The sequence below is a fragment of the Larimichthys crocea genome, chromosome XII, assembly GCF_000972845.2.
Source record: "Larimichthys crocea isolate SSNF chromosome XII, L_crocea_2.0, whole genome shotgun sequence".
Lineage (NCBI taxonomy): Eukaryota > Metazoa > Chordata > Actinopteri > Sciaenidae > Larimichthys > Larimichthys crocea.
Window position 1 is genome coordinate 24,172,719 of NC_040022.1, and position 14,890 is coordinate 24,187,608.

General features: G+C 39.5%; 1 protein-coding gene and 1 pseudogene across 1 annotated transcript; one reads left to right on the forward strand and one right to left on the reverse strand.

The window, feature by feature from the left end:
• The first annotated feature begins 4,131 nt into the window (after positions 1–4,131).
• LOC113747046 (mediator of RNA polymerase II transcription subunit 9-like) lies at positions 4,132–7,177 on the forward strand. The gene is made up of 4 exons (XM_027285032.1): positions 4,132–4,167; positions 6,479–6,534; positions 6,732–7,003; positions 7,173–7,177. The coding sequence occupies exons 1-4, from the start codon at positions 4,132–4,134 to the stop codon at positions 7,175–7,177; spliced, it is 369 nt and encodes a 122-aa protein (XP_027140833.1).
• A 1,122-nt stretch (positions 7,178–8,299) lies between these two features.
• Positions 8,300–9,120, reverse strand: LOC113747047 (dexamethasone-induced Ras-related protein 1-like; annotated as a pseudogene).
• Positions 9,121–14,890: the final 5,770 nt, after the last annotated feature.

Below are 14,890 nucleotides of genomic sequence, written 5' to 3' on the forward strand. Positions count from 1 at the left end.
GAGTGAAGGGAGTCAGGTATGCTTGTTGGGTGTTTCTTTGAACTGGGTGTCTGTCAGCAGGAAATTAAATCAAACTACAATCTGATAGATTGTGAAACTATATAGATATATATATTATATATAAAGGATAGTGATAGTACAGCGGTTTAAAAGTCAAACTAGAGACTACTGACCAATACAAGAGGGACTGGCACAAACAGACTCTGTCTGTTGTTTTAAGCTACTGTCTTAACAGAGAATGAATTCAGAATGAATATGTCTCAGCATGATTCTATTTATCATGGGAAAAAAAAAAAAAAAAAAAATTGAATCTGAGCAAACACATGTTCTTGTCTTAGACAGTTGGAGAGGTTAGGGACAGGCGCTCAGACAACTTGGTGGATAAGTCACAAAAGATGATCCCAGCGAGGGAAAGCTGTTCACATTTGATCGTGTCTTACGGTAGAGTCAGTTCACGTTGGGTATTAATCAACACTATGGTTTCAGAAAAACTTCTCAAAATGACTTACTTATTTTTCATTGTCTGAGGCTTAAAGGAATAAGTCAACACAGATAAAGGGTACATTAATGAGAAAACAAAAAAAAATGCAATTTCTGAATAAATTGAAGTGAGATTGCTGACCTGCTGAAAAGCTGACTGCTGAAATTGCTGGATGGACAGCCAAGAGCTGAACTACACTGCTTGAAAAAGCTGGAAGCTGTATTCATCTGTGCACAGCTGGGAGCTGGACAGCATGCCTAATAAATGGCTGAGGCTGAAGATAGAGAAACAAGGCAAAATAAAGTGGAAGCAATTCAAGTGTTATTCAGTGTCTAGTAATAATAAGTGTAAACCACTATGACCTCCTATGTACTAGGAGTTGAGTTGTTTGTGTAGAGAAAAATGCATGTTAAACGTATCTGTCCTAAATGTGACACCACAGACAACAGAAAAGCAGTGTTAATTAGTAATCACCACTCAAAACCCACTATTAATGCATAGATTTTTTTTTTAGATTATGTGAGAGAGTAGACTCTCTAGGAGATTCTGTTAAAGCAGATGAGATTATCAAGAGTCCGTGATCGACTCTCAGTTTTCGAGACATCTGAGCGACTAACCATTCGAGAGAGATAACCAATTCTAGGGTAATTTTCTAGTGATGTCAGAGCCAGTTCCAAGTGAAGACAACACAGTAGACGTTGGCCCTGTTATAATTATGACTCTTGGTTCATTTTTGACACCCATGTGATTCATCTGGTCGGAAATCTGCCATACACTTCTCTGGAATCACGACTCACATGACAGGATTGGAATCATGTTTTGGCACAGGCGATCATGTCTGTCCATCTCAGTATTTATAAATATAATACACTACAATATGTAGGAATGTTTGTCTGGTCAGAAAAATAACAGCTTTCAGGACATTGCATTCCCCTGCTCCCTTCCCAACCAGTAGCTCCGCCTGTAGGGTTTGGCTTGGGACCCAAGGAAGTCCAAGTCCAGCTGGAGCGTTCAGTCGTTGGAACTGCTGAGGTCCCTTGAGCAAGGTACCAACCCCCTAACTGCTCCCAGGGTGCGGCACCATCTCCACCAACCAAACATGATTGACTGCACCCGTGGATACAATAGGTCTTTACTTTCATTGAACCAGCATGTTCACTAGAGCTTTAAACAACTATGTACAGCCTCTGTAATACAGTGATGTCAGCCAAGGATATCAGCATCCCATGGAGTGAAGTAAACACAATTTCATTTCAAGGAAATGTTTTTCCACAATCGGCTTTGAGGCCATGGCACTAGTATTATCCATGTCAGAGAACTGGCCATTGTTTAATATGACGCATGCTAATATTAAACCACTGATCAACAGACAGTATGTCAGCATCTGTTGGAAGCTGTCAGTGGCCCTTTCACGTCATCAAGAGATTGGGTGGAGCGAGGCAAGCCACTTGGGAATACTACGCAGAGGGCCACCCATGCCTAAAAGTCAACATGAACTCCTTGTAGTCATTCACTTTAAGATTTTTTTCCATGAAAGATCCTTTAAACCTCTGGAGTTGTAAATGGGGAATTTTATCTTTTCTCATAGATCTTACTTCTTTTGATGTATCAGAGGTCTTGAGTTTTAAAAATTAGCTGCAGCAATAAAAAAATTTGACTCATTTCTTCAGCAAAATATTTATCAAGTACGATAATGGCATGCAGACTTTTGTGTAAGTTAGGTTATCCTAAAAACTGAAGAACCAACGCAGACACTGTCTTTAAATAAAGAAATTAGTTCATGGCTAACCATGACATGAATACTCGCAGAGCATATGGGGCAACATAAACTTCAGTTGATCCTATACAAGGGAACTCATTTTCTGCCTTTCTTACCTTTTGTTGCTGAGATGAGGGAAGGATATGAGAATGCAGAGTGCCAGAATGTGTGTGTGACACTATGTGTGTTGACTGAATGTAATTTTCCCATTTCACGAAACTAGTTCACTCACAAAGCATTATGGCAGAATTCATTCTTCTTAATATAACCCCAGCCTGTGTGCAGGACATGTACAGGCATCATTATGTTTATTGATGAACTATATTGAGGAAAGGCACTATCAGAGCATACTGTATAGATATATAGGACAGCAATTACCATTACACATTAACATTTGTCTTAAATAGGTTTTATGTGACTTCTGTAAGCCCTCAGTGGTTTACATTTTCTAAAGTCGATCATTTCTCACATGTCAAACATCACTGAGAGAAAGAAAATATTTATACTTATGTGCTTTGAAAGTTCTGAAAGTATTTTTTTTCCTCCTTTGAATTTATATATCATGAAGATACATTACTGATAAACCTATGAAAGGGACACTTTTCAGTGGTGATTTCAAGAGCACGATCATCTTTAGATCATCTGATTAACTTTATGAATGAAAGCGTTCCACTGAGGGGTCATAAGTTCAGAGAGGTAACTACATTATATAAAATTACTCATTATAATTGCTGTAAGCAAAGAGAGTGTCAGCGATGTCAGTGAAACCTCCAAACCATATTGTATATTCTAGGTCACGTGTAAATCTACTTGCTTTTGCAGACAAGTGCTCTGCCTCTGCTGGTCATTAGAAGAATGCATGTATAATGTTGCATTCAAAGGGTCCAGGAAGATGGTAAATGCAACCAAATATTGGTGAATCGGTTTAAAGTCTGTGTAAAGTAAGTGTAAATATGTGTTCTGAGTTTGTCAGACCCAAGAAAAAGTATTTGAAAATCTGAATGATTACAAACATCGAGTTCATGGAATTAGGTGTCAAAAATCCACGCGCACTCGTCAAGCAGCAATTTTGAAGTGACTGCAAACATGTCCGATGATTAAAAAAAAAAAAAAAAACTGAACTTGAAACTCTCTGAGCAAGATGAATTAATCTCTATCGCTCATGCGCGGTGGGCAGGGTATGTTCAGGGTCAGTAAAAATCCTGAAACTGATGAAACCAGTTACCTCTAACTCCACTTTCAGTAATATATTATTAAAAGTCTTTCATGTGTTTTCAGCAACTATTTCCCAACATTTAAAGTAATATTTTTCTTTTTGCCATCCTCAAACCAAGTGTCATTTCATATATTTTTATCCCATTTTTTACGAACAATATCACCAAACATCTAAGCAGTGAGATAGAAATAATATAATATAATATAATAATATATATAATATAAATAATATAACTATAAAAAAACTGTACATAATCTAATAAATACAATATGGCACAAGTGATACGTATGGATAGTAAGGTAACACATAGTAAATCATTCAAGTGATATCAGTGATTGTGACCAAACTCGCAGTAAGTTAACCAGCTCCTCCTGTCTCTCTGGCTAATTTCCCGGCGGTAATGGGTCAAAGTAACTCAGGATTATCAGGATGAGACAAGAGTCAAAATGAAGCAAACTCTTACGTCCACAAACTAATATGATTAACTCACCTGGATAGGAAATATTAGTGCCTTTACTATTGTCCCACACGTCTATTTGTACCTATGACACAGCTGTTACGTTCTAATATCCAATTACAGTAACAATGTGCCTCTTATCAAATCAAATATGTTCAATTTTTTTTGTGTGGGATAAGATTGCTGGGTCATGAGATGGCCCACGTTTCACAACAAAAATGCGAGGTGTCAAAGCTTTCCTCATGACCCAAATGGTAAAACACTCCACTTGCATAATGCCCTACAAAATCAAATCTGGGTCACTATACAAAACTGGGAAGATTTGAACAGTATGTAACTCAAGGTCATCCTGGAAAATTGACATCTGGTAAGATCATTACACTACCCATTCTGTAGAAGATGGGATCAAAGAAAATGTTTTAATATCCTCACATCTGAACTACTCTTACTGAGGTCTTTACGGCTGCGTCCACGCCAGTGGTCTCTCTCATACGCTGTGGCTATGAGAATTGTCCCTGTAGTGTTTACCAGGTGTGGGTATCGTGCGTGCATGTGTGGACAGAGGGGATCACAGCTCAATCTATCCTTTTATGTGAACATAACTCTGAAAATATATAGGTCATGAGGTTTAGAAGATCAAATGAATAAAATCAAAACACCTAAAATTAACTGCTACAACAGAGACCCAGCATACGCAAACCAGGCCAGTGTGTGGTTTTGTGTTTTTAAGATAGACACCTCGATACTTTAGATAAATTAACTACATTACAAAACAGTGTGTAATCTGTGATGCTCCTATTTTGTTCTCCGTTTACATGCAGACGATACGCAACTCAATAAACACTACGCATGGCCAATACCAATATTAAACTCACAGACTTATCAGTGGTCAAAACACTGAAGTGAGTCTATTGTAAAATCATTCAAGTGCCGGGCCAATGAGACTCCGACTAGCGCGATCAGGATGGAGACTGTGGATGATTGAGGCCATGTATCACAGGAATATGGGTCGGATGAGGCATACCCAGTTAAAATGCTTGACTGAATTACGACTCTCACTGATCTACAGAATAGACATTTAGTATGACCCATTGTTGTCCATTAGATCTTATTTGTGGCCGCATGCACAGCAATCATTACGCAGGTTGCCATGTTTCGCTTCCATGCCACACCACGTGCCAGTGTCACACTTGTAGACATAGGAGATTGAAGTTAGGTATAGGTTGCTTCTAAGGTTGCTGGGTAGCAACATGTGAAGCATAATTTTTACCGCCATTGCGGGCAGATTTGCTTGTTCTGTGTGTGATAGGTTGACCCTGATTGAACCCGATTGACTTGACTTCTCCACGTTCTACTGATAACATGTGAAAGAAGTGAAATAGGTGAAATCCTCTCATCTGGACCATCACATTTAAGATAAGATAAGATACACTTTAATAATCCTACACCCTGGAAATTCATGGTTTCAGTGGGAAAGAAATTACTCATAAGTAAGACAGATAGAGGTGGGGTTAAAGAGTCTGACAACTGTTGGAATAAAGGACCTCTGGTAGTACTCATTCTTATCATGGTGGATGTTGCAGTCTGTTGCTGAAGGAGCTGTTTAAGCCGCCACAGTCTCATGCACAGCTGACATCCTCCTCTCTCCCACTTCCTCTATGGAGTCTGGGGCAATCACCAAGACACAGCTGACCCTCTTGACCAGTTTGTTTTAAGTCTTTTTTCTGTCCTGGGACACAGCTTTACAATAAGATAGGTTCAAATAAAGAACCCAGCATGTCTGTTAGCCTCAATGTGCTTTGATGGCAAAGGCAGTGGCATGAAAGATTAGTTACTCACATATATCAGCTTTAATACTAAATAATAAATATTACATTTTATTTCATAGGCGCCTTTCTGTCACCCAAGGACACCTTACAAATAAATGAAAAGTACAGCAAATAACAGAAACAAACAACAAAAGACCAAAAAGTAATCAAATTACAAGAATACAACATTAAAACAGGTTAAAATAGATGGAAAATGCTATCTTAAACAGGATGGTTTTTAAGGCAGACTTGCAGAGTGAGTTGACGTTCCTTATGATCATTTCCTTTATATGATCATAAGGAATAATAATAATCATAATCCTCAGTTCCTTTACAGCCATGTGTAGTGTTATGAACACATATCAAAGCCCGCGAAGCATAACAGTATAAAAACAGCGAGACAATGCATTTAAGTTAATCGCAGTTTTTTGATTAGTGTCATAATCAAAAAATAAATAATATAATTTTAACTTTTTTTTTTCAATCAAACGTGCCAATTTGCTGTAATACTTTTGTACAATATGATGGGTATGTTTTGATATTGATTATGTATAGTGTTATTCTTTATGTTTTGTTGTTATTGTACCTGTGTGTAATGGCTGTGCTGCACTGTAATTTCCCAGCTTGGGATAAATAAAGTCTATCTATCTATCTATCTATCTATCTATCACGTGACGTCATCGCGCAACTTAGACGTGACCCGGCGTCTGCGCCGCCGGAGCTCGGAGCGTGATGGCGGCGTCGTCAGCAAGGCTAGAGAAAGAGGGCGACGGACTGCTCTTTGCTGCCTTTAGTTCATGACATTATCAAATGGTAAGATCACTGGCGGGTCCCTGTGTGTTGCATGTTTGTGGACACCTCTTTACCTGTCGTGATAGTCGCTGTGGTGAAATTAACAACTTGTTGTTCGCGGAAAGCTAACGTTAGCTCCCAGGTAACTCGGTAGATGTCCAAAAAATGAGACCAAGCAGTAAAATAACATGTCACCGTGTTCTCCTTACTTCCTTAAGCATGGACAAGGACAGCCAGGATGTCCACCAAGAGCTGACCAAGGTGAAGGCGAAGATCCAGGAAGCTCGGGAGCAGATATCCAACATGGGCCCGATAGACAGCAGCCGTCGGAGCACAGCACAGCAGCTGGCCACGCTGCGGGAGCAGTCCGCACCAAGAAACCAGCTGCTGCAGAAATACAAAAGCATGTGCATGTTTGACGTGCCCAAGCATCGTGAAAGCGAGGACTGGATCACAGCACCGACTGGAGGAGCTCACGGAGAGAGTCGAGGTACAGGAGGGACTTTTGTTTTGTTTACATCCTCGCCTTTGGGCAGATAACTGCGGCTCGAGAAGGACGTGATGGACTTTAAATGGACAAAAGACTTGTTTCTCTCAGTTGAAGTTTGCTGCAGTGTTTTTTGAAGTCAGGCAGTACACTCTTTATGTCCTTTTTGCAGTGTGAGAATGTAAGCTTGTCTGTTTGTATTAAACGTAGCTTTTCTTTGTCTTATCTTGTGATATTCTATTTTGTAATAAAAGTAATTGATCAAATACTGATTGGTTAATAGTTTTTATTTTATAAAGGTCCATGTGTAAGATTTAAGCATCTTTTGGCGGAATTGAATATTCTAATAGTTAGTATGGCCTTTGTGTGAATCATTGTTTTTGTCTTTTCCACAGAGTCCACCATGTTTTGTTTTGTACAGTAACCCAGAACAGACACCCAAGATGTAATCTAGATAATAACCTTTTTGCTTTTTATGTGAATTTCACCAAGTTTTCCCTGCATGCTTGGAAGGAAGGTGAGGTGTAAGAGAGTATTCATTCGTTGCAAGCTGCAACCTCGCCACTAGGGTGCCGCTAAATCCACACACTTTAATAGCTACAGTTAATTTAAGCTTTTACGTTTTTGGACACAAACTACTGTTGTGTTTGTCAGTGACTCATGGTGGAACCAGCAATTTAATAGCCCGTGGCAGAAATGGCTGTGATTGTTAAATAGAGTGAAAGTACAGGTCCCTAGAAGACCCTCAGTTCAGCATGTTGCAGATTCACGTGATCCATCTGTGCATGAAGTGACAGGACGATGATTTAATGTGTCTCATTGTGTTTTATGCACACATAAAAGGAAAGAGACATGAAGAACGATTATGAAAGTAGCAAGTTTGGTTTTATTTTTTTCTTTATGCAAAAGTAGACGTAGACATAATAAATACAACATTCAGATTCAAATTTGTTCATAAGCAACAAAACATTCACGTGTTGAGGGGGGAGAAAAAAAAAATAAACATTAAATGTAAACATTGTTTTTCTCAATTGCCAGTTTCTTCGGCAAGCTAACGTAGAGGCAGATTTTACAGCATCTGATGCACTACTGCATCACTACATGAGGATCCCATGTGTCTGAGCGATCTCTTTTCACCCTCAGCTCAATCTACAGGATTTGGAGCTCATGCGCCCTGTATGCAGAGCAGAGGCTGGTTTCCTCCGGCTGCTGGGAAAAGTCTCAGAGTCTCTTGCAAAGAAAGTGTCAGCATATGACGCAGCCTTCTCTTTGGTCTGGCTGCCTCCTACACTTTCTCCTTTATTTATCAATGTCACTGTGAACGCTCGGTCTCCGCGCAAACGGTGCCACAATCCCATACGCGTTCCCATCTTTACCACTTCTTGTTCTGAAGGACTTCGTGGAGAACCTCGCAGTACTGCAGGGACACCTTGCAGTGCCGATCGGGCTCATCTCGTTCGGCAGCTGGCCATGGTAAAGAGAGTCTGAAACATTTGGTCCACGTTGGTGTTCTTCTTCGCTGAGATTTCAAAGTAGCGCAGTGCTCGTCTCCACCGACAAGTTGCTCGATCTCTTCCTCCTGCACCTCACGATAAAGTCCCTGTCACATTTGTTGCCGCAGATGACCACGGGACGTCCACGTTCTCCTTGGTTTGTTTCGCAGCAGGATTTGGTCTCATAAATCTGGCGCTTCAGGCCGCTGCACCTCCTGGAAGGAGTCTCTGTTATCCAGGCTGAATACAAGATGAATACATCGCCTGGAAAACACAAGAGGAAGACAGATTTAGTGCCAAACAATAACATGCAAGCTCCGCAAACCAGCTTTAGTTTGAAAGTGTTTTATAAAGTTTTAAAGCTCAATCACCGGTGAGAATTGAAAGCCTCCTCATGGCAGGGAAGGGATGATTTCCAGATGTGTCCAAAATGTCCAGCTGGTAAACGTCTCCCTTGATGCTGTACATATTCCTATGAAAGTCCTCAATATCGGCGTGTACTGGTCGTCAACCTTTCGTTCAGAAACCGAGAGATGATGGCTGTCTTCCCAACTTCGTGGAGCCCAGAATCACCATCCTGTGGCAATTCTTGGCCGGTATGTCGAACTCGTTCTCGGATGGTGACATTTCTTAATCATTCTCGCAGCGGTTGCAAGAGATGAGTTTTAAATCCTCCCAGTGATGTGAGAAGTGCGTGAGAGGTAACCTCGCTGTCTTTCTGAAGCCAGAGGAGCAGCAGACTGGCAATTTAGGGGGAGGTTTGCCGCGCCTCCCAACGCGTCATGCGTCACACACTCCAGTTTGGGGAGCTGGAGCAGACCCGAAATTATAATGTTACTATGGCTTGTTTGGTTCGTCAGCCCTGCCCGCCCCCTTCTACAGAAACGGGGAAGAAAACGGACTTGTTTTCAGATGAAAATGCTCGAATTGTTTAACATGTGGACCACATTTTCCACGCGTAATTACCACAAATTAACTAAAATCAAGTGGCGATGCTGTGATTAGTTTAAAGTCATGCACAGTGTGAAAATGATTTCTGCCAGCCTGAGCATCACATTAAACCTAAGAGCCTTGACGCATTAGGCAGAGGCATCTCACATTAACCTCTTGCACCTAGCAGCCTTTACTTTGTTTGTTTTGTCGCTGCAGAAGTGCAGCCACCTCAGGCAGTCAGATTGCTGTGAGAACATTGGCTCTCTGTTTCTCTCAATCACCAGTAATTATGCACGACTGCCCCAAAGGAAGAAAGCAGCTGAATATGTGAGCCCAACACACAAAGTTCAAAAAGTGAGATTTTTACTCTAAAAGACATGTCTAATTTATTTAAAACCTTTATTTAACCAGGAAAGGTCCCATTGAGATTAAAAATCTCTTTTTCAAGGGAGTCCTGGCCAGATAGTACCATGTCTCATTTTAAATGACACTGTTCACATATTAACATACCACGTTTACATACATAACATTACTACTGCCTTTCAATATAATGCACTCCAGTACAACATCACCATTCCCTACAACCTCATAATAAACATGAAGTAGTATTTTACAGTGCTTCTTTGTAAAAGTAGATTTATAGCAGAGCTGTTGTATCTGTTGAGATCACATTAGATTTTACTCAAGAAATGACCAGGGAGTGTATATTTTTATTTTATGATGTGTTTTAATTGTTATTGTCCTTATTTTACTTTTATTTTTATGATTTCCATTCCCCATTAGTCTCTCATTGATTTACCATTCATATTTTAACCTTTTCACCACCTTGTCAGTCACCTGTAAAGCACTTTGAGTATCCCAACCTGCATGAAAGATGTGAAGTCATCATTAGTAGGACGCTGAGAGGACATTAACAATTCATACAGTACAAACACATAAACATGCCCTGTTACATGGGCATGTTACACTGGGAGAAAAAGAATAACCTATAACGGAGACAGCTGGTTGTGACTGCTGTCTGGAAGGCCATCCAGTCCAATTTGTATTGCTTTCTCATATGTGTTTATTGACGTACCCACAGGTATCTAAATATAGAGCCCGATTTTGTGACTCAAACTGGCTCATCCACTTTGCCACCTTATCTACTTATCACCTTTTACTTAGCTTCACAACCGTGAATCGGTGTAAAGAGAGAAACGGTTTCTAAAAGAGAAAGTCGTGTGCTTCATGTGTACTCATGCTGCCAGGAACTGCAGCTGCCACTAATATATATAATATATAATATATTAAAATATATATATATATATATAGATAAGATATATATATTATATATATATATATATATATATATATTATATATATTTACTTACAAACATCTCTATTCCTTCTCTTCCCTAATTGTATTGTTCTGTAATTCTGTCACGGATATGGTTTCTATTATTTCCTGCATCTTCTCTTGTTTTAAATGTGCGTGCTTTGTTTTTATGCACACTTACAAATAATCTTTAAAACATATTGTAGGTAATATCCATCAGATGTGTTCTTGGAAAGCTGATGAATGCATATGCTAAACCAACAATAATGAACATTAGTAAAATCTATAATTATCAGAAATCAGAAAACTGTCCTTTTAAAATCTGTGTAATAATCTCATGTTTTAAATTGAACATGTCCCTTGTTCTTAGTGTCCATTTTGACAGCAGTGATTGCCGTCAGTATGTCAAGGTTCCCTGACTTTACAAATCTGCATCATCATTAAGTTGAAGCGAGGTTGGCATTTTGAATTATTTATTGCACCCTTCTGTCTCTGCTTATCTCCTTCTCTCTAAGTTTAATAATACTTTACACAATGTCCACAACAGGTCTAAGAAAAACTTCATGAATCTTGGTATTTGCCTTGATTTCATGTGAAACTAAAACTTACCAACACTGATGACCTTTTTAGCCCTCTGTGGGGCATTGGGGATGAAATCAGATAGGTGTACTTAAGCCTGGCTGTTCAAGGCTTGAGGGATAGGTTTGTGTAACCAGGAGTGGACCAGTACGCACTTGACTATTGGTCAGTAATTAAGCCAGTGTGTTCCCAGCGATATGTATAACATGACACGTGCAGAATAGCTTGTTCAGCAAGGCACTGCCATAACACTGCCTGCACAAAAACACGATGGACAGAATATTATGTACATTCTCACCTATAGGGAAACCTATCTGTACTTAATGTATGCCTGTGCACTTTTTTGCTTTAACTAATGAATCTCAAGTATTTTGTTACTATGCTCATGATAGAAATTAATAAACTGCTTAAGAATAGATCTAAGCAGCTCCGTATGTAGTACGAACAGTAAATGACAAGAAATATTGCATTTTAAAATATCTAGAAAACAGGTTTGAAAAAAATTAAGGGCATGGTTTTTAGATTTTAATGCACATTTGACAAATTGCTCCATTTTCTGGTTAAAGCTGACCAGAACAGGTCATGGCAAGAACTTAGCCAGCCGAGTTTTATCATTTGTTCGGTCAGGGAAAGAGAAACATCAACATTTTCACTCTGTTAATCCTCAATGACAAATGCACAGACCCTGGCTGCCTCACCTGAGAACAGCTCAGGGTCAGTCATAGAAAACACAAACATACAGTGCAGCATAGTGTCTCTTATATGCACTTCATTTCTCTGTCTGTGTGTGTCTCTACTCTCTAATCTTGAACTATGTTTGTGTCCCTGTCTGTTGCAGCCTGTTCTGTCACACCGCTGGACCTCGACACATCACTGCCCTGGCAACGTGGCCCTCAAGCAGAGTAAACACACCAGCTGCAGCCCACTCAGGCCATGGACTATCATACACATTAGACTAATTTCCTTCTCAGCCATGTTTGCCTTCATCAATTAATAAAGAGGGCAGAAAAGACTGGAAATAAAAGATGTTGTGGCCCTCGGTGACACAGTGATTCACAGCTGATATGAAAACAAAATGTTTGCAAATGATTAAACCAGTGGCATCTCAGAGGTTGCTTCAGTTTTTCAGTATAGGCAAAGCAAAGCCTTGTTTTATTGTGAAGGAAGCAGCCGAGCAGACTGTGGAGGAGCAGTCTGGAGCTTTTTGAGAGCTTGGAGAGTTTTATCTTATTTGCAGTTTTATGAATAAAACATGGCAGAAATCAAATGTTAGATCATTTATCAGATTATGTGTCATCACCCCCTCCTTGTGATGTCATGTTACGCGCGTATATGCAACATGCTCGACACATAAGCGGTAGTGAGAAATCCAATTTACAGTCGTCAAGAGCATATGTGCGTATGTGTTAATGTGTCTACGCGTCAGGCATTTGTTTCTATTTGTTGCTACTTATGCACGTATCAAACAGTTTTTTTTAAATTGTTTTTGTTGTAACTGTGTTCTGTTATGATTGTATTCTATTCCGCTTGAGACATCATTGAACAAGAAGGCCTATCCTCAATCAAACTCAATTCTTATGAGGCACTTTTTTTTTGCATAATTTCATAATTCATCTGTGTATAAAGCCCCAAAAAGCATTCAGAATTCTTCATAGATAACACATGAACAAATCCTGTCTATAACTGTATGAATTATGATAGTATTTGAGGCCTAGATGGACACTAACATACTATTTTTAAGTAGTTGATGCGCATCCTAATATTTTATTAGGTGCATTGGCAAAATCAAAAATAGACTTTTCCTGATTCAGCACAGGTGTGGGTCTCAGAACGCACACAGAATTACGTCAGATGCATACATGCTGACGCTCTGATGGTAAGGACTGCAGGTGCTTTTTTTCTTGAAACTGTTTTCTAGCAGTTTGTGCAACCTTGAGGACTTCCTAGCTGCACACAATGTGCAGTACTCAAGACAAGACAAGACAAACTGTAAATAAGTAGTAACCTATATCAGTGTTGTTTTGTACCCTTCCTTCTGTTCAATCACTGACCTCACACATGTTGGATTACACACGCTAATAAATTTGCTTTTTGTGGTCCATGTAATTTGTTTTCATGCTCTACTTTGCCTGGAGCTAAGTCAATTAATAAATGCAATGAAGCCAACTTTACCACCCCGATTCAAACCAATAGCAAAAGACTATAATAATAATAATAATAATAAGGTATCTGGACTGCAAGTCTACTCAGCTGTGTTTACTGGAACAATAAAAAAAGAGAAATCTAAGAAGTCGGTCAACACTATTGTTGAGTTAAATAAACAAGTGGCAAGTCTGTAGACAGGACAGATAAAGCTGGGATGAATTCAGTCTTGATGAGCAGTAGAGGCCACCTAATCTTGTATGCTGAGAGAAGGAGAGTTCATTCTGTGTTCATATGGCGTGAGACTTGGGGCTGTTGCGTGTCAGGCTGGGCCATCTTGCAGTGGAGCTGTTGAATGAAGCATGAGCCTGCCGTTTCCAATACAAACCTTTCAGGTTTCAGAGCCAATCAGAGTCCTGGCCTCAGTTCAGGTGTAGTTTGCCCACCACCTGTATGTTTTGATAAATCAGACATCTGTCAACAATGTTATTATCGGTGACATGCAACCTTATGCTGGGCTCCCTGCATGACGTACAACATGAGACTGTAAATGTGAAGCAAAACATCACTCTGTATTAGTATATCGCAGACTGCACAATAGGGTGACACCTGTGTTTTTAGTGTTCTGGTCTGTATTCATTCTTGAAAAGCATCTTTGGGCACCGGTTTCATGTCACTCTGAGGGAAACCAAACCAGAAAATCATCATGTTTCATCTGTCTTGGACAGAACAGCTTAGAAATATTCCATATGCCTATATTTATGAGTAATAAGTTATTTTAGAAAGCAGGGGAATAATTTGGAACTGGTTGATAACCTCACATACACAGAACAGATTGTGGTTCACAGGGTTCTCCTTGTCTGACCTGTCTGAACTGGGATTCTTCTGAACAGTTGGTTTATTTTCCTAATGGACCGAGGAGCAGTGAATGCACAGACAAACATTATTTGGACTCGGACACCTGATAAACTCACCTCACAGAGAGAGGTCAGTCAGATCAATATACATCTTTCTTGAAAACACCAGGAGAAAAAGGCTAATCCCCAACACTATTAAACAACATGTAAGCCTCCCCTCTGCTCTATGGAGATTTATTGGATATTTCAGCTTATAGTTCAGTGAATTCAGTTTGTTTCAAGCAAAAAAGCCCTGATGAACGGACTACTTAGCACCAGCTGAGAGATATTAGACATCATATAACAGGGAAAGGGAAATAAGTGGAAACACATTTAAGGATAACAAATAGGCAAAACTATTTAGTAGTAGCATAGTAATATTTTGGATTCATAAATTATTACATGATATATTTACTTATACACCTTTATTATCAAACTACTGCCATGTTATTACAGTTGTAATGCAAAGTATTACCCAATAATCTCTATAAGATTCATGTGTTGTTTTGTTTAATCTGCACAGTTTTCCAGA